Source organism: Lissotriton vulgaris, chromosome 3_1 (assembly GCF_964263255.1).
Source record: "Lissotriton vulgaris chromosome 3_1, aLisVul1.2, whole genome shotgun sequence".
Classification (NCBI taxonomy): Eukaryota; Metazoa; Chordata; class Amphibia; order Caudata; family Salamandridae; genus Lissotriton; species Lissotriton vulgaris.
Window position 1 is genome coordinate 2,020,782,991 of NC_141689.1, and position 24,368 is coordinate 2,020,807,358.

The window sequence follows — 24,368 nt, forward strand, 5'->3', positions numbered from 1 at the left end:
ATAAGTTGAGAGTGTTTGTAGGGCTGGGACCTTGTCTTTAGGTTACCAACATATAGCTTGAATAAAGTTAGCTCTGTCTCAGTTCCTTTTAGTATTCAGTATGTTTGCACATTATTTGTCACACATTAACTGATTCCCAGTTTTACGTTTTGCAGCGCAAATCTCAATAAACCCTGAAGAATTGGAATTCCTTTTTTAATTTTACAGAGTTTCATCTTTGAACTAGGTGAGGATTTGATACTATACTATTTTCACCTTGCTTCACGATAACCCAGTGAACTAGTGGCACTATGCGGCGGTTCGCAACATGTCCATATGTTTTCCATTGGTCTTTACTATCCGGGCTCTTGCTTGTTGATGTGACCCCTTTATTTTAGATGTAGACTTCTCTAAACGCGATTCCTCCCCATTTTTCCTTTTTAGGACGACGTGAATTGGTCGTGTATCTCCATTTACTTACCCATGAGTGATTATGAAATAAATCATCCTTCAGGTTACTGAACCTTTAATATCATAAGGTGAGAAATATATATGATCCTCTTGGTGCAATCTAAGCTGCTGTAGGGATCTGTAGTATGTGACCTTCACAATAGATATTTAGTTGATACGCCGGAGGCCTTTTTGATCTGATGCATTATCAACCGACATGCTGCTTTGTTGTTCCTCCTTTTGCTTGCTATGGGTGTTTACTCGGGACCCTTGTCTCTATATATCTTTTCTTCTCTTGCTATCTATTTTTCCCACCAGATACAGATGTACGTTGTTTTTAGCCACTTGAGATGCTTCTCTATAATTGAACCTAGTGCACATATAATCGATGTACTGTTACCATCTAATTGTGGTTTTTATCCTGCTATTTTTGTTTTTGTTTATGTCATCTTTTGTGGTTTTATGTCATTTTACAAACAAACATGTGCCCTGTTCATCATGTTTGGGGCCAACTGTCTACTGGCTGGATGTGTTTTTGCAAAAACAAACTTTATGTGCCATCATGTCTTGGGCCATCTGTGCAAAAATTATGTTTGTGGTGTTTTTTCAAACTTTTTAATGTATCTCACTATGTATATATCTGTCACTTTGTGTGTATATTTATGTCAGTCTTTTGTAATTGTTACAGCCCTGACGAAGTTCGAGTGGCACTGGAAAACGAAACGGGTTGGCTGTGTGTCGGTGTTATTTTCAAAGAATTCAATAAAAAGAAGAACTTTCGAAGCATTTACTTGTCCTGACTTCTATGTAGTGCACCTTCGTTTGGTCTTGAGCCCCATTATATTTATTTATTTATTTTATTTATTTATTTATTGAGTTTTATATAGCGCTGGCTAGACCCGTAGTTATCAGAGCGCTTTACATGAGGATCAGTGAATTACAGGTTACAAGTTACATTTGTTACAAAGCATAATCAAACATAGGATTAAAAAGCAGTGTTAAGGTAAATTCGTCAAACAATATTTCTCTGTGTCATCATTTAGTAACATGTGTTTGATGTACTGCTAATATATTTTTTTTTATAAAAAGGTTAACGGAGAATCAGTGTAAAAGCATGGGCAAAAACAATTAGCAACATTAAAATAAATTAGGGGCCAAAGTTTTCATGAAAGTCGCAAAAGTGCACTCACATGTATATTTCCTTGCACAGGTGCAGATTTACGGCTTTCAGAAATTCACAAGATTGCAGAATAGGCCTGGAAACCGGATGCCTAGCACACGTTTGCTATTTTTTGATAGGCTAAACCTAACTGAGTGTGAAGCATAGCCCCTAGAAATCGTTGCAGCTGTTGAATATGGGACTTTTGAACATTGATTATGAAGCCCGGTTGAGGTAGTACGTTTACGGTAATCTGAGTGTGTTGACGACAGAAGGTGTGTTTGAGCTTTGATAAGGCAGTCGTCTAGATACGGGAAAACATTAATATTCTGTCTGCATAAATGGGCTGCTACCATTGCTAAGCATTTGGTGAACACTCTTGGTGCAGTGGTGACTCCAAATGGAAGGACTTTGAATTGGTAATGTTTTGTTGCTATCACAAACCAGAAGTATTTGTGATGTGCTGGGTGGATGGGAATGTGAAGGTATACGTCCTTTAAGTATAATGCTGACATGAAGCCGCCTTGCTGTAGAAGTGGAAGCACCTGTTGAAGTGTGACCATATGGAAGTGCTCAAATGCTATGTAGTAATTCAGAGGCCGTATATCTAAAAATGGGTGTAGGGAGCCGTCCTTTTGGGAATATAAAAGTACAGGGAGTAAACCCCTGATCCTTGATATTGTAGACAAACTGGCTCTATAGCTCCTTTGAGTAAGAGAGCTTGCGCTTCCTGTTTGAGCAGTAGTCAATGTTTGCAGGAGAGTATGTAGGTGCGAGGTGGAATATTGGGAGAAGTGCTGATGTGCTCCAGGCAATAACTATTTTAGATAATGTCCACCACACACTGGTATGATGTTATGGACTGCCAAGTGGAAGAAACTGCTGCAATCGACCCCAGACAGGTGTAGAATGATCAGGGGAAGGATAAGTCACTGCTTGTTACCATATGGGGATTTATGAGTTGGTGTACCTTTTTCCCTAACCTTTGAAGTTGTTATCCTTATAGTTGCCTCTAAAATACCCTCTAGATGGAGAGGTGTTGGTTTGCGACCTGTACGAGGATGCAGAGGCATCTGTCGATGTTGCTGTGGAACCTGCTCTAGAAGAGGAGCGACAAAAGGAGCTCTGAGGAGAGGGTGTTGTGCCCCCATAGATATGGCAACATCAGTATCTTTTTCCATCTTCTCCAAGGCCTCATCAACTTTGTGGGTCAAAGAGACGTCAAACTGGATATTGAGTTAAGTTTTCTGGACTTCTGATTTAAATCTAGAGACACACAGCCAGGCATGCCTCTGTAGGAGGACACTGTATTGATGCCTCTGGCTGGTCTGCAGAGTCCAGTGCACATCTAATGGTGGAGTTGGACATTAACTTGCTCGAACGGGTGAGGCCGAAGGCTGCTAACGAAACGTGCCAATCAGATGACCGAAGGTCTTCCGAACTTCGAAATGCGATAAAGAAAATCATGTTCGAAACAATACCGACGAGAGTAGAGTGGAGTACACTCCGTAAGGATACCGAAAACGGTCTCAAACCAGAGCACCGTAATACACGTTCGAGTCCTATGGCAGAAAGAAAACAATCTAACAATGGATTTGTTGCCTATGGGCAATACTACAAAGAGAAGAAGTCACCTTACCTCATGACTCAAAAGACTTTCTTTGAAGCAAAACAACTTACACATCCAGACCCAACACTAGATGGCAGGAGTATGCAAAGCATGTGTATCTACAGCCACACATGCCTCGAACATATATTTCTTCTAGACTGTGCAGCGGTTCAAATATAGCATGCACGCCCCAAGACAAGCCCACAGCTCTGTTTGTAATCCTTAGAAAAACAAACAATGCTACTCTACAGTTGCCGATGAGTCTGTTGGCCCAACTTTTATTTAGTTAGCATCACCTGCACAGGTTTAAAATTCAACAAAAAATATTTAAAAACAGAAATGTTGGCAGCAAGGCCTGTGCGCCAACAGAATGAGAGGCTTTTAAAGCTGTAGTGTATGCCGCTTATGTTATAATGGTCGGTGGTGTCCGCGGGATGACATTAAGAAAATCTTTGGTACAAAATGTAGTGGCCAGTTGTGTTTTGCATACCACTCTTAAGGGGTAGTTCCTAATGGACAAAGTGAGACACACTGTTGTGTTGAAACAGCTAGAATGTTTAGATTACCACTGCTTCATTGCCAGCTAGCCCAAGGGTGATAAATCTGAGAAACTCCTGCAAACCCACCCTGGGGTCTAACCATGCTTGCCAAGGCATCACAGACAATGGATGTGTGCCAGACTTGTTTACTACTTTAAAAGCACAGACCATACATATTCTTCAGCGTTATTCTTCTAGTCTAACGCCAATTGTGATTGTGTAAGGTTTGCCAGACATTAGTTAGTGTATTAACGACAAAAACTAACAATGCCAAGTACCGAATCTATAATTATCTCTCGGTTCGATTCACCATTAATTAGTTAGTCTTGTCCACTAGATCAGCACATGAGCAACAAATGTGTCAAAGATCAGTCAGTGCGCCAACACCCACAACACAATGCTCTCCTATACAAACCGAGTCTTCATGTCTTATGGAAAATAGTCTGAGGTGGCTAAAAGTGACAGGTAGGGCTTTACAAACAATGCAGTAACTGTTTCATTGAAACATTTTAGTCTCTCACAATCTGGTCAGGTAAACTGTTGGGAAAGACAAGGAATTTGGAAGGCCCCAACCAATGTTGAAGCACAGAAGAATGATACAAAATGTGCATACCATTAATACAGCAGAAACATATTTGAGTTAATTACCTTGGTAACCTGTGTCCAACTAGCATCTCAATAAAATGTAGAACTACATCTAGGAAATCATTCACTTGAATTACTTACCACTGGAACTTACAAAACATGTTTAACATAATAATGCATTATTGGTAAGTGATGCACATCATATACATAAGAAAAATGTTTTTTTAAACGTTGCCCTTCTCGTATTACCTTACGGTAAGCCTCCAATTCGCTGTCTGGGACTCCTTTAGGGTACATGATGGTTACAAGGCCTTTTCCTCGAGGCAACATAAAGTGATGAGGTTCAGGAACACTAAACGATGTCTCTTTCATGTACCTAAGGATACATTTCTCCAAGTCATCCACTTGTCGCTGAAGTTCTTCAACCAGGCGATTTCTTACTCTAGTAATATAAAGAATTTGTGGAAAAAAGTGATTGCTATAATTTGTTGCCCTCTTCTGCTGTGCACAAACACATTTTGTAAAATTGCTGATTACAACAGGAAGTACAGACTTAAATGGAGCGGCGGGAGGAGAGAGAAAGAAACAGAGAGAGATGTGTGTGATATGTGTGTGTATGTGTTTTCCACATCATTATCAGTACAACACAATGACTCAATCTATTCATCATATTCATGAACCTTGAACACTGAAGGCACAAAGACCCACACACGCTAGACCAAGTAAATGGCCTCTAGTGCCACATGTTAAAATGGTCCCACCACAAGTGTTTCACAGGAAATTGATCCTGACGAAATTGACGAGGTAAAGTCGGTCATGGGGAAGGGGGTAGAATATGGCAGGCGTGCATCAATAAGACTCCTAGCAAGCGACAAGCCCCGTTAATCAACAGTTACTCCTTCGATGATCCTGCCATCCAGCTGCGGCGCGGGTGTATGAACCCAACGGTGCCATTGTGGCCTGAGTCATTAACTGAGGCCCTTGACCAACAAGAGACCTGGCAGATGTATAGACGGCATTGGAGCGCCCCCCCACTGCCTACAGCTACAACCACCTAAGAATATCAGTGTAGTGTAAGTCTGACCTGAGGTGCGGTTTGAGCTGGCGAGGATAGGTGAGGACCTGGTCGTCGGGTGCCACCCGGCATGTACCAGCCTCCTGAGTCGACATGGCCGGGAAGAGAGGTGCGGTAGGCAGCCTGGAACATCTGGGAGAAGCAAATGGCGAAGGAGGTGAGGCTATGTACCATCTCATACCCTGGCACAACGGAATTTTCCACCACGTGGACACCGAGGTGCACTACGTAGTTTCCCACAACGTGGACAGCCCGAGGTGCACTTCTGCGTTGTCCAGTGTGGGGCCCTGAACTGTGCTTTGGGGTGTCACTGGAACTCGACCCCTATTATTGGACTCTCTAGGGGCCCATCTCTCCATCTTATAATGGTTACAACCTTCTTAGAGTAACCAACAAACGTGGTCCATTGTAAGTGTACACATTACCCCAGCACTGACAGACTCCTCCCTTTTTCAATGCAGTGTGGCAACCGGAAGAACAACAGTATGTCTTTCTCTTGCACACCCACCCCTCGTTTTCACACTTGGATTATTTCTTTACCTTACATAGCTACAAGAGCTGTCCAGAAGCCCACGAGGCCTGGGTATAAATACTTAAAGAAAAACAGTGGCATTTGTGGGTACCACTTTAAGACAGTGAGGTATTCAATAGACTGATTAGCCTTAAACACCTAATGCTATTGTAATAGAAACATGCACGAGACCACTGAAGTAATTCATAATACAGTGTTATGCCATCCATTGGTGCACATAAAATAAAGTAATTAATTATGGTGAAATAGAGTGCATAGTGTCTCCAGTAAAGCAAAGAAAAAGTATAAACAAACTTTTTACTAGTAAACAATTCTGTGTGTGTGTCACGCATAACAAACAACCACGTAAAATCAACCTTGATATTCCATTGGGTTTAAAGGTGCGCCAATTCGTTTGGTTCTTTATTACACTTTGTCTACGACATTTTGACCCTGAAATGAGGTGACCGGGCCTCATAATACTTCCTAATATCAAATGGGGAACATCTTACATCCAAGACATGGTGATAAAGGAGACTGAGCAGTATTGCCAAAAAGTAATGCACTCATCTGAATTAAAAATCATTTTAATTATTATTATTATTATGTTATTTTATTATATTGGAAAATTGTATGGATAGGTCATCAGTATTTCATGGCGTGGACTGCTGTGGTGGTTCCTAAAAGAATCACTGCCTGGGAGAGGACTCTTCCCTCCCAGTGACAGGCAGTGCAACCGGCTGACTGTCACAGCCGAAATCTTTGTGAGGATCCTTAGGATACCATTTACCAGTAATTGAATACCTGATTAAGGCCCAATACCAAGGAATTGTGGTGCATATCAAGCTTGCACAACTTTTGTTATATATTGGAAGGAAATTATCAATCGTTTTACCTGTAAGAATAGACAATTTGCAAGATACAATTAGTTAGTTTAAAAGGATGGTTTTGCTATAGTTAATGTTATATTCCTTGGATGTTCTTATTATTATTATTTTAGCTTCCTGGTTCAAACTACAAAGTATGCTAGTGTAATCTTTTATTTGAGATAATCCACTATTAAGCATATCTATACAACTTCATGCAACCAAAATATTTAGGTGGACTAAATATTACAAATTAAAAAAATATAGGGGCTACATTTACAAAAGTGTCTACGAGTAAGGGAAATATTTCTACACAAGTGCTCTTTTTTAGGTCTTGTGGTGTTAACCGCACGAAGCGCGGTCTCGCAGAGACCTATTGGTAGCGACTCTGCTTTCCAGGAGACAAGACTGGCCACGCGCATGTGAAAGAGTCAGAATTGAGCGGGCCACGCGCACGCGAACGCGCGTTCCATTGAGCAGCTTATGGTTCCCTTCCAATGCGTGCTTAGAGAGACAGTGCTTTCACGTTGTTTAAGTTTCGTTTTTACTGCTGTCCAGATGGCTCTGGCAGTGCGCGTTTAGAGCGACAGTGTTGCCAGCTTTCATTTTCTTTACACACCAGCAGAGACATACACATACGCACACACACTAGCACACATACACGCACGCATACACACGAGCGCACAGAGACACACACCCCCGCCGCACACACACAAGAGCGCGTGCACACACACACACACGAGCGTACACACACACACACACCAGCGCACAGAGACACCCCCCTCCCCCACCGCCACCCCCCACTTCCACTAAGCCCCACTCACCTCACTCCGGACTTCATCCACCACCGCGGGGCTCTCCCTCGGGCATGACCACTGCTCCTCTGGCCGGGCACTCCGTGGGCGCGGGCTTCCAGCAGAAACGGAAGTCCCGCCCCACGGCAGGATTCGGCAGTGCACGCGCACGTCTATTCCTGCTTCCGCTCATTCCGCTCTCTCGCCCTGGGGTCGCATATCTGGTATGGGTTTTACCTTTTTTTTTTAAATAGCGATCTTTTTTTATTAGTATTGTTATTTATGTAATGCGAATTTGTATAGCGCAAACTTTACCCGAAGGTGTTGCTCGTTATTACTGGTTTGGCCCCAGAACAGCCTGATAGGGGGACATCTTTTTCCGACTGCTGAATACTTTGTACATTGTGGGCTGAACTCTCCTCACGACCCGTGTGATGCTTCCCGAGGGCTCCTGCTGCAGGGCAACAGGTGAAAGAGAGCCCGTGAGAGTGAAGCGGGGTCTGGCCTGTACTGCATGGATCCTCTCCCGAGCTTAGTCCCCAGCTTAGACTTAAACATGCAGCTGAGGCAGCAAAGTCTTTACATTGAGAAACTTCACCGCATATATCCAGCCAGGTTGCCCCCAGTAAAAAGAAGGAAGCACCGTAACAGCTGTGAGCCCGTGCCTAAGGTGCATCATCAGAGCTGTGTGAATAATAACAGCTGTGAGCCCGTGCCTAAGGTGCATCAGAGCTGTGTAAATAATAACTGCGTCAGCCCTGTGCGTGAGGTGCATCATCAGAGCTGTGTGAATAATAACAGCTGAGAGCCCGTGCCCAAGATGCATCATCAGAGCTGTGTGAATGATAACTGCGTCAGCCCCGTGCGTGAGGTGTATCATCAGAGCTGTGTGAATAATAACAGCTGTGAGCCCGTGCCTAAGGTGCATCATCAGAGCTGTGTGAATAATAACTGCGTCAGCTCCGTGCGTGAGGTGCATTATCAGAGCTGTGTGAATAATAGCTGTGAGCCCGTGCTGGAGGTGCATCATCAGAGCTGTGTGAATAATAACAGCTGTGAGCCCGTGCCTAAGGTGCATCAGAACTGTGTGATAACTGCGTCAGCCCCGTGCGTGAGGTGCATCATCAGAGCTGTGTGAATAATAACAGCTGTGAGCACGTGCCTAAGGTGCGTCATCAGAGCTGTGTGAATAATAACAGCTGTGAACCCGTGCCTGAGGTGCATCATCAAAGCTGTGTAAATAATAACTGCGTCAGCCCCGTGCGTGAGGTGCATCATCAGAGCTGTGTGAATAACAACTGTGAGACCGTGCGTAAGGTGCATCATCAGAGCTGTGTGAATAATAACAGCTGTGAGCCCGTGCGTGAAGTGCACCATCAGAGCTGTGCGAATAATAACTGCGGCAGCCCCGTGCGTGAGGTGCATCATCCACATTGCTCAGGTCACCCAAATTCCTGCACTCTACACCACACTACTTTCAAAAACAGCATACTCTTGCACACACTCTCACTGCTCACCAATTCAAAGTTTGCTAAAAATGTTATGCACCGCATTGTCATACACAATGCCAATAACTCAAACTTTAATGCTGCGAGACCTATTGCATTGTAAATGCTTGTTGTACTCTTATATGCGTTTCTGAATCGGCCCTTAAATATCTATCTCTCTATTAGGAAAAGTGCAAGTGTCTATTTGAACTAATGGCACATGACTATTTCCGGGATAGTCCCTTTTAAGATGTTTTTGGGTCAATTCAAAAAGGAAAGAGTACTTAAAGAGTTTTACAGGAGTACTATTTCACATTCTCATAAATGTCTTTGCGATTCAGTTCCTTTCAGAGTATGCCACAAAACATATACCTCTATGAAATGGGTTTTAATTACAAGCATTTGCAATGCAATCGGTCTCGCCTTTGGAAAGTTATATGTATTTAGCTTTGCAGCACATTAGCCTGGGTTTTGAAATGTCTACTGTTCTTTAACATGGAGGGAAAGTAAGCCCAAACTGTGTGACAAGCCAGGTATGGGAACATATGGAGAGAAATATTGCCTTTCAGCGGGAAATGGTATAGTTCAAAGCTCTGTTTTTCAGGGCCTTCGATGGTCATATCACTGAAAATACTAGATTTGAAAAAAATATTATTGTCTACGGGGGCATGTGGAAGACAATTTCTATGGACTGGAATCTAGAGAATGCTAAAGTGATTCTGGTATTTTACTGACCTCTGCTGGTCGTTCTCTATCAATAACGTTAAATAGAGGCAGTTGCCAGAAAAATTCAGAAAAGAAAGTCCCTCAGCAAAAAGCAATTCTGGTATTTTACTGACCTCTACTGGTCCTTTTCTATTAAGACAGTTAAATAGAGGCAATTGAACAGAAATAAAAGTCCCAAAGAGGAAGCAGACAAGTCCTAGAGCTGATCTCCAGGGCCCTCAAAGTACATACACATAGAAGTATATACTAAAGTATATACAAGAGGTATCGAATGCTCGACCTAAACAAGCATTTGCAACGCAATAGGTCTCACATTGGTGAAAGCTAGAGCTCTTGATGTTGAAAATTACAATATTTAAAAATGTTGTTTTTTGTATGCAGACGAGTGATATTATTTTTATAGCGCTATCACCATTCGCATGACCTTGCGGTGCTGGAGAACCAGAAAATTGGAACTAGGTTAGCAGCGAGGGGGAACAAGAGTAATATGCTGGCTGGGAAAACTAGTTTGGAGCTATTGGCATTGTGAATGGCAATGCCTTTTATGAAAAATTAAAAGGCTTTGTCATGTACAATATTAAAAGTAACACCTATTGCACTGCAGAGCGCGATTTCTGTGAAGTGGGTGCCACACTCATTAAAGTAAAAAAAAAAAAAAAAGAAAGAGCGCGGTGTCCCTGAAGCGGGAACCTCGCTCGGTATTACATAAAAAAAAAGCAACAAAAAAAAACGAGTACGATGTCCCTGAAGCGGGCACTGCACTCCGCATTAAATAAAAAAAATACAAAATATAAACTGAGCAAGGTGTCCCTGAAGCGGGCTCCCCATTCTGTATTAAAGTTTGAAAATTAAAAAAAAACTGAAAACTTAACGCAACTTAGGTTAGGAAGCGGCCGCCATTACCGAAGCTGTCACACTGTGCATGCTGTGTTACTTAATGAAGTAAATAGTTCTCAGAACTGGTAATGTAAGCTTGTGAGTTAGGACACAGTAAAAGATCAAGTCCTTATGGGTGGTAACAAATGGAGACAAGGCAGTAACATGGAGGGACTAACAAGCATCATAATGGATCGAAAGCCAGCATTTACAAAGGACAATGACACCAGCCAAACAATAGTATAGGCCGAGAGTGGGCGAGGCTAACACAGCATACTCTATTACTGCATGCCTCGCAGAGTGAGCAGCGCCAGATGTCTCCTTATCACCAGGGGCACCATGTTATAGTCCTAGGCACTAGTTCAACAAGGCCTGGTTTTCACGCGGTCTTAGTCCATTTGGATCACTTGAAATAAGCCAAGACTACAACTACCAGATACACCAGGTTGTTTATGAAAGGCTCGTGACTGTAAAATGATGTCCCTGATGAGAGATGGGTCATCTGGAAACCCTTTTTTTAGTTGCTATATTGTTAAAATAGGAGAGTCACTCCAAATATATTTTAAGTCCAAAATTATTGTATAATCAACATTGTGGTAGTGATTTCAACCAAAGTTGTGATTCATGAGTCTTCCAAACAATTAGTATAGTCCATTCATTCTGTTGGAGTACTTGTGGCTCAGTGTGCCATATCAACCCTTTCTATGACACTTAGTACAACATGAAGTGCAGAAATTAGATGCACTGTGATCACAACAGCGCTGTCATGGGAGTAAGAATAATGCACTTGCTATCTGTGACTATAAGCAATAGCTATACACCGCTGCCCTGAGGAAGCTCTGTGTTTCGGAATGAAGCGCATTGGCTGTACTTTGGAATCAATTAATAAGAATATTTAATAAAGAACCTATTTTACCACAAATACTCCAACAATGTGGATGGACTTTATTCATTGTTTGGAAGAGTCATGAATCAGGACTTGAATTGAATACGCTACTGCAATTCTGATTATGCAGTAATTTTGGACTTAGAAATATGGTTGGAGTGCCTCTTCCATTCTATAATATAAAATGTTTGATTTCTTGGGGATCTGAAGGTTAACCGAGGAGGTAGGCACCCTTATTCAGACACTACATTGTGTATGGCAGTAACTACAACTGTCTAAGCTTTATACAAGCAGCGGCCGCCAATTTAGTGTCTAACATCATTTTACAAGTTCACTCTAATTATTGTCCTCATAGCCAGGCCTATGCACAGGGACCGAGGGTCCACTGGGGCAGCAGGTGCACTGTGCAATGGTACCGGGGCCCAGAGGTCCGAGGGGTCCGCTGAACGTGGATTATTACTTTAATTTATGTGATTGGATGAGCCATTCATGGGAAAGTGTCACTGGCAGAGATAGAGTTCTTTTGTCACCAAGGCCAATGCGTAAGTAGCTCGTCCATGCAACGTTTTCTCTTTGCATTTTGGGACATGTAGTCCCATTTTACAACTGGATCGCTAGGGCTACAATCTGATAATGCAAAGAGGAAACATGAACTGGATGAACTGGTCGCACCTGGACATAAGACATTTTAGAGCTATTGGTTGGTAAAATTAAAGTTGGTTAATCTTGCCATTGCATCACTGCATTTCTCCAGACACTGGGCAGACAAATTGGGGTTTCTATTTCAAAATCGCTTTTATCTGGTGTCTTATTCCTGTGAGTTCCTTTGAAGAACATTTCTTTAAAAAATGCCGAAGGGCACATGTTTGTAAAGGCAAGTCCCAGGATTGGATGTATGCACGGTTGCCGCCTGGCATGGAATGGGTGTGGCGGTGCTGTGGCTGCCAAATGTATTTTGTTCCGTAGCGACAGAAAACAAATGCTTTTTTATGCAGGTCTATAATAAAATGTTTCACCTGTTTTTGCCCTTTGCGCCTAACAAATTTACCCTTCCCCCGCCCCCAATGTTTTGTTTTTTCACAACTCTCGAAAAAGCTGCAACAAATGACTTGTGCAAACGTGTAAGCCCTCTTGGGCAGCTGAGAAATAATTAACCGCTTAGAAAAGAAACTGGAGGAGTCTCAGAATGAAAAGGAATGGTTTCCCATCGGTCCTGATCTCACGCATTTCAACCTTTAAACAGCCAACGTGTTAGACTCCAGAGTCACCCGCAGGTGATCGATCCTTGTGAAAAGGTATGTAAATTAGTACTCGGCGAGGGCACCTACTACAAAACCGGCACGTTTACCGCCCATGGGGAGCGGACGTGCACTCTATTCAGCTCATAAAGCTGATGCGGTACTCATGCGCTGGGCTAGCCTCTGGGCACAGGGAGGAAAGGGGCGACTCGAGGGGTCTCACACAGTGCCTCGACAGCCCGCTTCTCGGCGCAGTGATTACACTCTGAATATGAAAGGGATGCTGTCCTGTGGTGCCCAGCCCCACCCTATCCTATTAGAAGCATGCCCTCTGAGCAGTAGGGGGTAGAGATTGTTATTAAGTACACTGCTTGAAATTAAAACAAGCCGCCTTTTTAAGAACTTTTTCAGCAGAATACATCAGTGATCACGTGCGTGACTGAAGTCATCAATGTCGTCGTGAGGTGGGAGGTGAACCGCAGGGCCTCTGGGGCTAGAGTCATAACGGAGACAGTGAGAGGATCCAAAAGGCGCACAAATCACGAGGAGCACCTTCCCGATCAGCCTGTCTCAGTGGAACACCACCGAGACTGTGAATTCCCATTCTCAGATCGGTTCCTATGTGCTTCCGCTGACCATCAAACGGAGCTCAGGTTTCGACTATTATTTCTGTGCTATGTATTTACCGAACTTAGATTAATGCACACGTCTACCAAGGACAAAAGGTAAATTTAAATTAAAAAAGATGTACTCAAAATTTGGAACGACAAAAGCGTTTTAGAAAGAAAGTTGACACGAACAAAAACAAAGTTTAGCCCATAGGGATCACATTTTATCATTTTTTAAAGAGAATACAACAGCAAGCTTAAAAGACACACTCACAAAACAGAGCGCACCTTTGTGGTCCGTTAGCCAGGGGTTCCGGATTGGTTGCTTCCCTGTGAAATGGATCCAAAAACAGAAGAAGCTCGCGAGTGCTGCGGGGGCACGCACACCACAGGGAGATATGTGGTTTCAAATATCGCGCCAGTGCCTGGGCACGATAATTGAAACCACATGCCTGGTGCAGGTAATAGACACCAATAGGCCATGGGCGGAGCAAAACGACCGCCTATGGCCTATTGCGCCCCGTATCAGTGAAAAACACACAGGCAAAGCCCAATCGCGTGGCACAAAAGGAAAAGCACACACACAAGCGTGTGCGATTTCTAGGTCACTCTCTGAAACCCTGTTTTTCACCTACTAAATGTCTTGCGCAGGTCACTCTCTGAAACCCCGTTTTTCACCTACTAAATGTCTTATTTTTATTTATTTATTTATTTTATGGAGTTTGTAGAGCGCGCAGCTACCCCCGAGGGGGTGTCCCGGCGCTAAAATCCAGGAGTACCCAAGTGAAAGGGGAGGTGAAAAAAGAAGGAGATGAAGGGGAGACTAGATTCCGGAGAAAAGCCAGGTCTTAAGTTTGGCTCGGAAGATGGTTTCAGAGGGACAGAACCTCAGCTCAAGCGGAAGGGAATTCCAAAGTCTGGCAGCAATGACACCGAAACCTCTGCCACCGGTTCTGGACAGTCTGAAACGGGGCGAGATCAGGAGGCGGAGGTCATTGGATCTCAAGGATCTGGTGGAGCGGGATATCGAGACCCGATTTTGCAGGTAAGTAGGACCGAGGTTGTTGACGGCTCGATAGGTAAGAGTGAGAACCTTAAACTGGATGCGGCTGGCCACAGGGAGCCAATGAAGTTTCCTCCGGTATGCAGAGACAGATTGACGGTACGGGATATTCCCGATCAGTCTGGCTGCAGCATTCTGGACAATCTGCAGCCGACCAATCAGGTACTGGGGAGCCCCTGCATAGAGGCTATTGGCATAGTCCAAGTGGGACGTGATAAGGGCCTGGGTGACTGTGCGGCGGGAATCCATTGGGAGGTAAGGAAGGATCTTTCTTATCATGCGTAATTTCATGAAGCAGGCGGAAGTAACTTTATTGATCTGAGTTTTACATGACAAGGAGTCATCAAATTGGAAACCAAGGTTCCGTGCCGAGTGAACCGGGGATGGGGCAGGATCAAGAGCCGTAGGCCACCACCAAGAAGAGGGGATAGAGGTTTTCTGATTAAAAAACAGAACCTCTGTTTTGTCTGCGTTCAATCTAAGGTGGTTCGTGGTCATCCAGCCACTGATGTTATGGAGGCATTGGCGAAAGTTGAGAAATGCGGAGTCCGAGTGGTCCCTAAAGGAAAACACCAGCTGTGTATCGTCAGCGTAAGAGACCACCCTGACTCCGTAAGATTCCACCACGTCCGCCAAGGGGGCCAGATAGACGTTGAAGAACAGGGGGCTTAGCGCGGAGCCCTGCGGCACCCCACAAGACAGAGGTTTTTTCTCTGACTTAAAAGGGCGTAGCAGTACCCTTTGACTTCTGGATGAGAGAAAGGACTCGATCCAGCCGAGGGCAGAGCCACCGATGCCTATCTGTTTAAGACGATCCAGGAGGATGGAGTGAGAGACCGTGTCGAATGCCGCGGACAGGTCGAGGAGAACCAGCATGGCCTCCTCGCCCCTGTCCACGCACTCCCGGATGGTCTCAGACACCTCCAGCAGGGCCGTCTCGGTACTGAATCCTGCTCTGAAACCGGATTGGGATCCATGAAGCAGAGAGTGATCTTCTAAATAGTCCGTAAGTTGGAGCTGTACGGCTTTCTCCAGGACCTTGGCGGGTTTAGGGAGAAGGGAAATGGGACGGTAGTTCGAAAAGACAGCGGGATCAGCGTCTGCCTTTTTCAAAATGGGGATTACCAATGCCTCCTTCCAGGCGGTTGGGAAGAAGCCATGGTGAAGGGAGGCATTCCAGACGGAAAGGAAAGGGCAGGCCAGTGAAGGCGCCAGTTCTCCCATGATTTTAGCGGGGATGGGATCGGAGGGGGCACCAGATTTACAGCCGATGAGTAGTCTAATAGCCTCGTCTTGGTTGAGTTTATTGAATGCAAGGAAGGATGGGTACTCAGGGGGACTAATAGGGGAAGATGGAGTGACAGACTCTGTGGGGAAGGAGACACAGAGTTTGTTAATTTTTTCCAGAAAGAAATCTGAGAGTCCCTCACAAAGAGCCTGACAGGCGGTGTTCTGGGGGGCCCTAGCCGGAGGGTTAATAAAGTCTTTAACGATGTTAAAGAGCGTTTTGGATGAATTTTTGGCTTTATTGATTTGAGCGGCAAAATGGTCTTTCATCGCGCATTTTTTAAGTTTAAGGAACTGTTTTAGGGCCGTTCTGTAGAGATGTTTGGCTACAGGGTCATAGTTAAGTCTCCACTTGCGTTCTAGAGCCTTACATCTGCTTTTCTCCTCCCGAAGGGGGGTGGAGAACCAGGGAGCCGAGGGTCGCGACCTTGTGGAGGAAATGGTTATCTGGGGGGCAATAGAATCAATTGCTTTGAGTAGAGTAGAGTTCAACCTAGAGACATTTTCATCAATGTCCGGGGAGAGGTGTTCCGACTGAAAGTGGAAATGTGGATCCAGGGTAGCGCAAGTGACCTTATGCCACTTTCTTCCCAGTTCCTTCCTAGGGGCCATTGGGGCAGATTTGCGTCCCAGAGTGAGAGAGAATGGGACGAAGTAGTGATCGGTCCAGGTCAGAGGGAGAGGCTGAAGGACAGTGATAAGCGGGAAATTGGCGAATATGAGGTCCAGGGTGTGGCCTGCCACATGGGTGGGGCCTACAACCAGTTGTTTAAGATTGAGGCTATCTTAACTGCAACGCTAGGCGCGAGACCTAAAAAGGCAAAGAGTGATAGCAAACATTGATGTGACATTTATGAACAGACTTTTGCTTTAGGAGGGCAGTATTAGATTGCGCCCCACTGCCTTATCTTCACCAGAACCTTTCTGTGCATGATATAAATGTCACTGGCATGTTAGCCATGTCATTACTCCAGCACATCTGAAACTGTTTTTAAAACATTTGGCCCCTAGAATTAGTTTTGAATCTGATAAAGATCACTGTTGTCAATTGAAGCACTATAAACGGTTCGCTGAACGAAAGGAATTTAAAACTTCTGTCCCTTACTTGCTTTTTCAATTAGAGCATGGTGTAAGGCGTTGTATTTTACTTTTACGTTTGGGCAAACTCCCTTTAGCCACTTTCTCAGCTAGCTGGGATGGTACTAATAACCCTAAAGGTATATGTGAACTTTGTAAAGGTGGGCAACAAGATTTGCTCCACGTTCTATTAATCTGTCCTAATGATAGCATAGTTAAGGCCCGCCGATGTTATATAATCCCAATTCAACTAAAGCATAACGCTTTCTCTGCTCAAGATTTGATTACATTGTGTAACTTTCCGGTTAATAAATATGTTTGTCATAACCTGTTTAAGTTTTTAAAAAGCTTCTTGAAGATGTTTTAAACAAGAAGTACAATCCAAAGATTGTATTCTATTCTATCAAATTCACTCTAATGTTGTCTGAGTTGGTGGCTGAACATTAGCACTGTACCATCTTGTAGTGAGTTAAAAAAAAAAAAGGTTTAGCTAAGCACTTTTATGAGTATTTGGAACTATTTTAATTTTGTATTTGTTGATCTAAGTAGAGGTCTGAATCAAATAAAGTTTTACTCCTTTACTCATTAGTCGTGGTAACATTAGAGAAGTCAACTACTTAAAGGGGTGGGTAGCTGTTAGATCTTTTCTCATGGAATACATTATGTAGAGTTTACACTGAATTGTAAGAAATGTGAATAAGGAAATGCATAGCGAAAGTCTGAACAATAAATACCAAAGCTTTTTGTCAGATAAAATATTAGAAATAAGTACATCAAATTCTAAGAAATATAGCAGCTTAAAAAATGAACATCTGCATTAAAAAAAAATCGATGAATAGCATTCCAAATTAATGAATATTTTTGGGGTTTGTCTGCTGTAATACCTTTTTTGGTTATATCTTTGGTCCTATGGAGTTAGCATCTGTATTATTTGTTAAAAGTCCAAATTGGCTTTGTTGGAGTACACTTAGTAATTTTAGAACAGGTCAGAGGATGCAGGCTATTTGGGCTATGACTCAAGAGTGGGAAGAAAGAGCAATATGGAGGGAGTGATAGAGAGAGGAAGTATATCGAAGTGCGACATGCCAGCACCATGGAAGGTTGGAGGCTTACCAGGTAAATTAAAAGTCAAAGCTTAACTTATAGTGCATGGGGCAAAACTGCTAACATGTAGGCCTGATAGTCCTTAGTGATGTCTTGAAAAAAGCTGACTGAATGAGAGCATTTCCCAGTGGAGACTGTGCTAAACAAAAAATAAAGGATAATTGGCAGTTAGGCAGAACATTCGACCCATTAAAAATATGGCATCACTCTATCCTTAGCCTCAAATGCATAACAAAGAAATGAAAACATTCTCACTGTGCCTGACTCCTAAACACAGCCCTTATTCACAATTCTAATAGAGGGCTTACAAATCTAGTCACATTTTAGGAATTTTACAAATCCTATTCTCAACCCGAGTTTTACATTTGAAGATAGGAGCAGCTTGATTCCCATCAATTTCCACCAGCAGAGGATTTTTCAAGCTTGATTTTTTTTGATAATCAATTTTATTAAAACATTTTATAACAACAGATAAGTTCATTGGTTGCAGTTCAATAATCATCAGGGTAAGCATGACAGTACATACAGTTGACAGAGAAAAGGGCGATCCGTCGGGGTATAACACGGCAGTCCTTACAGTAGGTACAGTTGTACAATGTAATAAAATAAAAGAAGGCAGATCATCAGGGTGGAAGCATATTGAACCATTTACCCCACACTTTACTGAATAAGTCAGGGCACCCCCGGGCTTCGAATAGGGCCTCCTCCTGAATCCCACACCAGCCCACTCCTCTCCTCCAACCTTTTATAGTAGGCACCTTAGCTCCGCTATATCTCTCTTGGCCACTGCCACAGCTGTCCCCAAAAGGCGCTTGTCCGCCCTAGAGCCATCCAAGCCATCAAACACCCCCAACAACAAACGCAGCGGGTTCATGGGGAACCTCCCATCCCAGGGCCTGCGTGAGCTCACGCTCCACCCCCCCCTCCCCCCCACAACGGCGCCAAACCTGGACAGCACCAGACCATGTGATTAAAATTGGCTGGGGCAGAGGCACACCATGTACATGCTGGAGAGGATTTCAACTGGGCCTGGAATAGACGTGTCAGGGTGAGATATGCCACGTGTAGGTAATAAAGTTAGACTAGGCGCAACTTGGAGGATGTGGTCAGGGTTTTGAGCGCCATAAGGGCATCCCTCCAGTCTGCCTCTTCTAGGGGGCCCAACCAGCCCTCCCAGCGAGCCCTGAGCCGATCTAGGGAAGCGGGACCATTATTCACCAGGGACCGGTGAATATGGGACACTGCCCCCCCCCCAGATTTCCCATCATCACCTGAACCTCTAGCGGGCTGAACTCTGGAAGGGAGATAGGTGGGGAGACGTGTGTATGGAGGGGGTGTCTGAGTTGTAGGTACCTATAGTGTTGGGAGTGGGGAAGGGCATGGCGCTGCTGCAGGTCCACTAAGGAGCGAATGTTGTCCCCACCCAGACATCCCCGAGCACTGAAACTCTGATGAGGTTCCACCGTCGGAACCCCTGCAGGGACGAGACCTCCGGCATCCAGGACCCGTGCCAAAGTGGCGTCTGCCGAGTGAGTTTCCGGTCCCACCGCACGTGACGAAGAGCCGTACGCCAGGCCAGAAACACCATCCTGGTGACCGAGGGCAGGGCCCGTGGCACTGGGCTACCGTATAAAAGCACCTGGATCCGCGGGAAGTCCGATGTGCTGAGTTCCACGCGGTATGCAGGGTCGGACCAGCCGCCCGCATACCAATCATGGATGACAATGAGTTTCGTGGCCAGGTAGTAGAGGTGGAGATTGGTTACCCCATACCTCCATCAAAGGGGGGAATACGACAATGCGCCAGAGGTAAACGTGGTCTCGCCCCTCCCCAGAGAAACCGGGTGAGGACACCTTCAAGCTCGCGGAACCAACTACCCGGGAGGTGGATAGTAATGTTTTGCAGTATGTAAAGAAAACGGGGGAGGACCATCCTTTTGAAGAGTGCACGCCTGCCCAGGGGGTAAAGAGAAAGGGTCTGCAACCTCTTGAGATCCGCCTTCATCCGGACGACCAAAGGCGTAACGTTTAAAGCCCATTCGAGATCTGGCAGAAGAGCTATCCAAACGGCAAGGTATTTGACCGAGTGTCTCCTAAGGGGGATGTCCGACTGCCAGTCATAGCAGTGTCTGGAGGGGTGCAGGGGGACCAAAGTTGACTTCGCCAGATTGAGGGGGAGTCCAGAAACCCGCTCAAAGGCGACAAGAGCCGCCAGGCACCTGGGGCCAGAGCTATCCGGGTCTGCCAAATAAAGCTGAACATCTTCTGCATATAGGGCTATCTTATCCACTTGACTTGAGTCCCAGGTCCATCTTCGAATAAGTGGGTCTTGTCGGATGAGGGTCGCCACGGGTTCCATCGCCAGTACAAATAAAAGTGGCGAGAGCGGACACCCCTGACGCGTACCCCGTCGGATCGGGAATGCCTCAGAAAGCTCCCCATTGATGAGTACTCGGGCTCTGAGATTAGTGTATAAAACTCTGATCAGATGGTGGAACGAGGGACCGAAACCCATCCTGTCCAGCACATCTTGCAGATAATCCCAATTCACCGTATCGAAAGCCTTCTCAAAGTCTAAGAAGAGCAGTGCCAAGTACGGGGTTAGGCGCTCCCGGTGGGCCAGAGCCAGGTGGAGCCGACAAATGCAGTGGCGAGTGCCCCTGGCAGGCATGAACCCAAATTGGTTTATTTATTTATTTATTTATTTGTTGAGATTTATATAGCGCAGCGAATACCCTTGGGCGTCTTGGCGCTAAAGTTGGACAAGGTCTTGCAGGAGGGGTCGAAGTCTCTGAGCCAAGACGGTGGCGAAGATCTTGATCTCCGTATTGATCAATGAGATCGAGCGGTAGTCAGCACAGTTCAGGGAGGGCGGCTGCGTCTTCGGAATAACCACTATGGTGGCGACATCCGACTCGGGCGGGAATGACCCTGCCTCCGCCACATGGCGGAAAAGATCCACCAAATGGGGGGCCAAAATATCCCGAAAGGCTGCATATTACTCTTGAGGGTACCCATCGGGACCAGGCGTTTTACCGGGGTGTAAGAGCGAGATAGCGTCCTGGATTTCCTCCAGGGTGAAGGGGCGGTCCAAAGCTTTTGCAGTCTCTTGAGAGAGACACGGCAGTCAGGTACCAGTTCCGTCCAACAAGTCAGCCAGCGAAGCGCCTGGGGGAACGAGCGGTGTAGAGGGTCGCGTAGTAAGCAGCAAAGGTTTGTGCGATGGCTGAGGACGTCACTTGGAGGGTCCCGGTGTTCGAGCGGACCTCCGGAATAATACGGTTGACTTTGGGATAGGACACAAGATTGTGGAGGAGCTTGCCATTCTTGTCACCCCACCCATAAATACGGGCAACCGACTAAGGCCAAAGCATCTTAGCACATTCCAACGAGATCCGACGGATCTCCTCGTGTACCACGGCTAGTTGCCGGGAGGCATCCCTCGTGTCATTAGTGAGTTGAGCAGCTTCAAGTTGTGCCGCCCGGGATTCCAGCTGAACGAGTTGGGCCGTCTGCTCCGACCGTTTCGCGTCGACGAGTCCCCTGGCCACCCCCCGGATAAGGGCCTTGCTCGCCTCCCACAGCGTCCCTGGCGAGGGAACCAAGCCCTTATTGGTGGAAAAAAGTGACGTAACTCCTGACCAAGTGACTCCACCATCGCAGAGTCCTGCAAGAACCAGGCATTGGAGGGATAGGGGAGAGTGGTCCGAGATCCCCCTGGGCAGTATCGCGGCCCCAGAAACTAGCTGGCAGTCTGTGGCCGGCATCAGGAGAAGGTCGATTCGGGAGTGAGTATGATGTGCTGCCGACGTGTGGGTGTACTGTTCCCCGCGGGGGTTCCAAACCCACCATACGTCACATAGACCAAGGGCCGAGGACCAGCTAGAGAGGATCTTCGCTGGGGCGACTCGGGCTCCGGATGGGGTCCCCGTCGTATCACGCAGGGGCTGCAGAACGGCGTTAAAGTCCCCTCCCACCACCATAAGACCCTGCGGGAGAGAGGAGATCACTAGTGTAAGGTGGCGAAGTGTTGGAGGCAGGAGTGGGGGAGGGAATGTAAAGACATAGGAGGCTCAGGGGGCGCCCCTCAATGATTCCCGAGACGGCCACATTGCGGCCCTGTGCATCAGTCTCAGCTTTAGCCAGTGTAAAGGGAAGCCCTTTCCTAAGTAAAATAGCCACCCCTGGGAGCCCTGTGTAAAACCAGAGTGCCAGACCCTGTCAAATCCATAGCGAGCTAGGAAGTTGCATTGTGTACCCAGGAGGTGTGTCTCTTGGAGGAAGAGAATGTCCGGCATGTGGCGATGAGGAGCGCGGAGGAGAGCTGTGCGCTTAATTCGGTCCAAGAGGCCATTGACATTCCAGGAAAGGATGTGTATAGGTCTAGTGAGGGTGTAAGTCATCTAAGGGAATGGACTGTCTAGAGGCGGATAACTGCTTGGGACCCTACCCACCCAGTGGGGGAACACACAACGAACCCGAGGTCAGAAACGGAACCATGGAAGGTGGTGAGCTGCTCATCAACTGTGGAAACCAAGGAAGGAGGGAACCTAACTACTGATAGAAACCCCGATGGTGGCCCGTAGGCGGCCAAAAATAACAAACTGATGGAAGATGTGAGCTACGTGTCAACTGTGGATCAGTCAGAGATACATAGGTACCAGAAGAACTGCAACCAGCGGCCCGTAGGCGGCTAAACAAAACAAACTGTGGAGGAACAACGGTCCGCTGTCCCTCCCAACCACCCCCAACTCCCTCCACCCTACACTTCTGAAGTGGAAGCATCTGTCGCCCAAAACCCCAACTACACCACAAATAAGGTGATTCGCTACTCTAAAACGGTTAGCAAACAGTCAGTCAGGAGCATGGCTGAGTCGGACCCCCCTCCATATATACGGATGCATGTCCACAATGGTTAAGCATGGAGTGGATAACCAAGACGTCACAAGATGGTTCGAATCCAGGATGGTAGTGAGATGGTAAACCTTGGCCGGAACTTCCAGCGGAGCCAAGGGAGAGCCTCCGTCACGGGGTCAGAGATAGGTTCGCCATTTCAGGTCCTGAATGGTAGAGTGCAGGCACACAACTTGTAACACTGATCACACCCCCTCCGAGTCCGACATGGCCCTCCGCCGGGTAACGTCTGATCGTGGGGCGCTACCCATGACGATAAGGGAGGACCCCAGGGTGGGGGAGGAGGCCCTCTGGCTTAAGGTCTGAATAGGGGAGCGGTGCCCACGGTGACCGAGAGTCCCCCCACCCGCCCCCCTCCCCCGGCGGTTGCCCCGCTGTCTGGATCCAGTGCGGCGCCGCTGCGCCTTGGGCACCTCCTGGCCGGGTTTTCAAGCTTTATTTACCACATCTCTAGGATTAACAATACTGAAGATATAGACCTGGAGTGTTTACTATGCTGGGGAGTCTGTATAGGTATAACACAATAATTTAACTAAAGGACATCTTCAAACACCTTTCTCAATTCCCACTGTGCTTTAGCTCTGCTCTGTGAAAGTGCGAGAAAGCTGTCAACAACCAACTCGCCGCCTTCCTCGAAGCCAACAAATCCCTCGACCCCTCACAATCTGGCTTTCGGGCAAAACACAGCACTGAAACCGCCCTCATCGCAGCAACAGACGACATTCGTACTCTACTGGACAATGGAGACACAGTCGCCCTCATCCTCCTCGACCTCTCTGCAGCATTCGACACAGTCTGCCACAACACCCTCCTACAACGCCTCAATAACATCGGAATCCAAGGAAAAGCACTTGAATGGATCACCTCGTTCCTCACCGGAAGAACCCAAAGAGTGCGCCTCCCACCCTTCAAGTCCGAGGCCTCTGAAGTCATCTGCGGCGTACCACAAGGATCCTCACTCAGTCCCACCCTCTTCAACGTATACATGAGCCCCCTCGCGGCCATCGCACGCCAACACAACCTCAACATCATCTCTTACGCGGATGACACTCAACTGATCCTTTCTCTCACCAATGACCCCTGCACCGCCAAAACTAACCTACACGAAGGAATGAAAGAAGTTGCCGAATGGATGAAACACAGCCGTCTGAAACTGAACTCAGACAAAACAGAAGTCCTCATATTAGGTACATCCCCCTCTGCATGGGATGACTCCTGGTGGCCGGAAGCCCTCGGAAAAGCACCCATCCCTACTGACCACGCACGGAACCTAGGCGTCATCCTGGATTCTTCACTCTCAATGAACAGACAAGTCAGCGCCGTATCCTCTTCCTGCTTCAACATTCTTCGCATGCTCAGGAAAACATTTCGCTGGATCCCCTCCGAAACAAGGAAAATAGTCACCCACGCTCTGGTCACGAGCCGACTGGACTACGGAAACACCCTCTACGCAGGTACTACCACAAAACTCCAGAAGAAACTCCAACGAATCCAAAACGCCTCAGCCAGACTCATTTTAGACATCCCACGCAACGA

At 46.2% G+C, this 24,368-nt stretch overlaps 1 protein-coding gene across 1 annotated transcript in view; it reads right to left on the bottom strand.

The window, feature by feature from the left end:
* UFSP2 (UFM1 specific peptidase 2) overlaps window positions 1-24,368 on the bottom strand; it is a 218,585-nt gene that overhangs the window by 129,313 nt on the left and 64,904 nt on the right. The window contains exon 6 of the mRNA XM_086962505.1: window positions 4,571-4,763. Within this exon, the coding sequence (XP_086818631.1) occupies window positions 4,571-4,763 (193 nt within the window). The remainder of the gene's footprint in view (window positions 1-4,570; window positions 4,764-24,368) is intronic.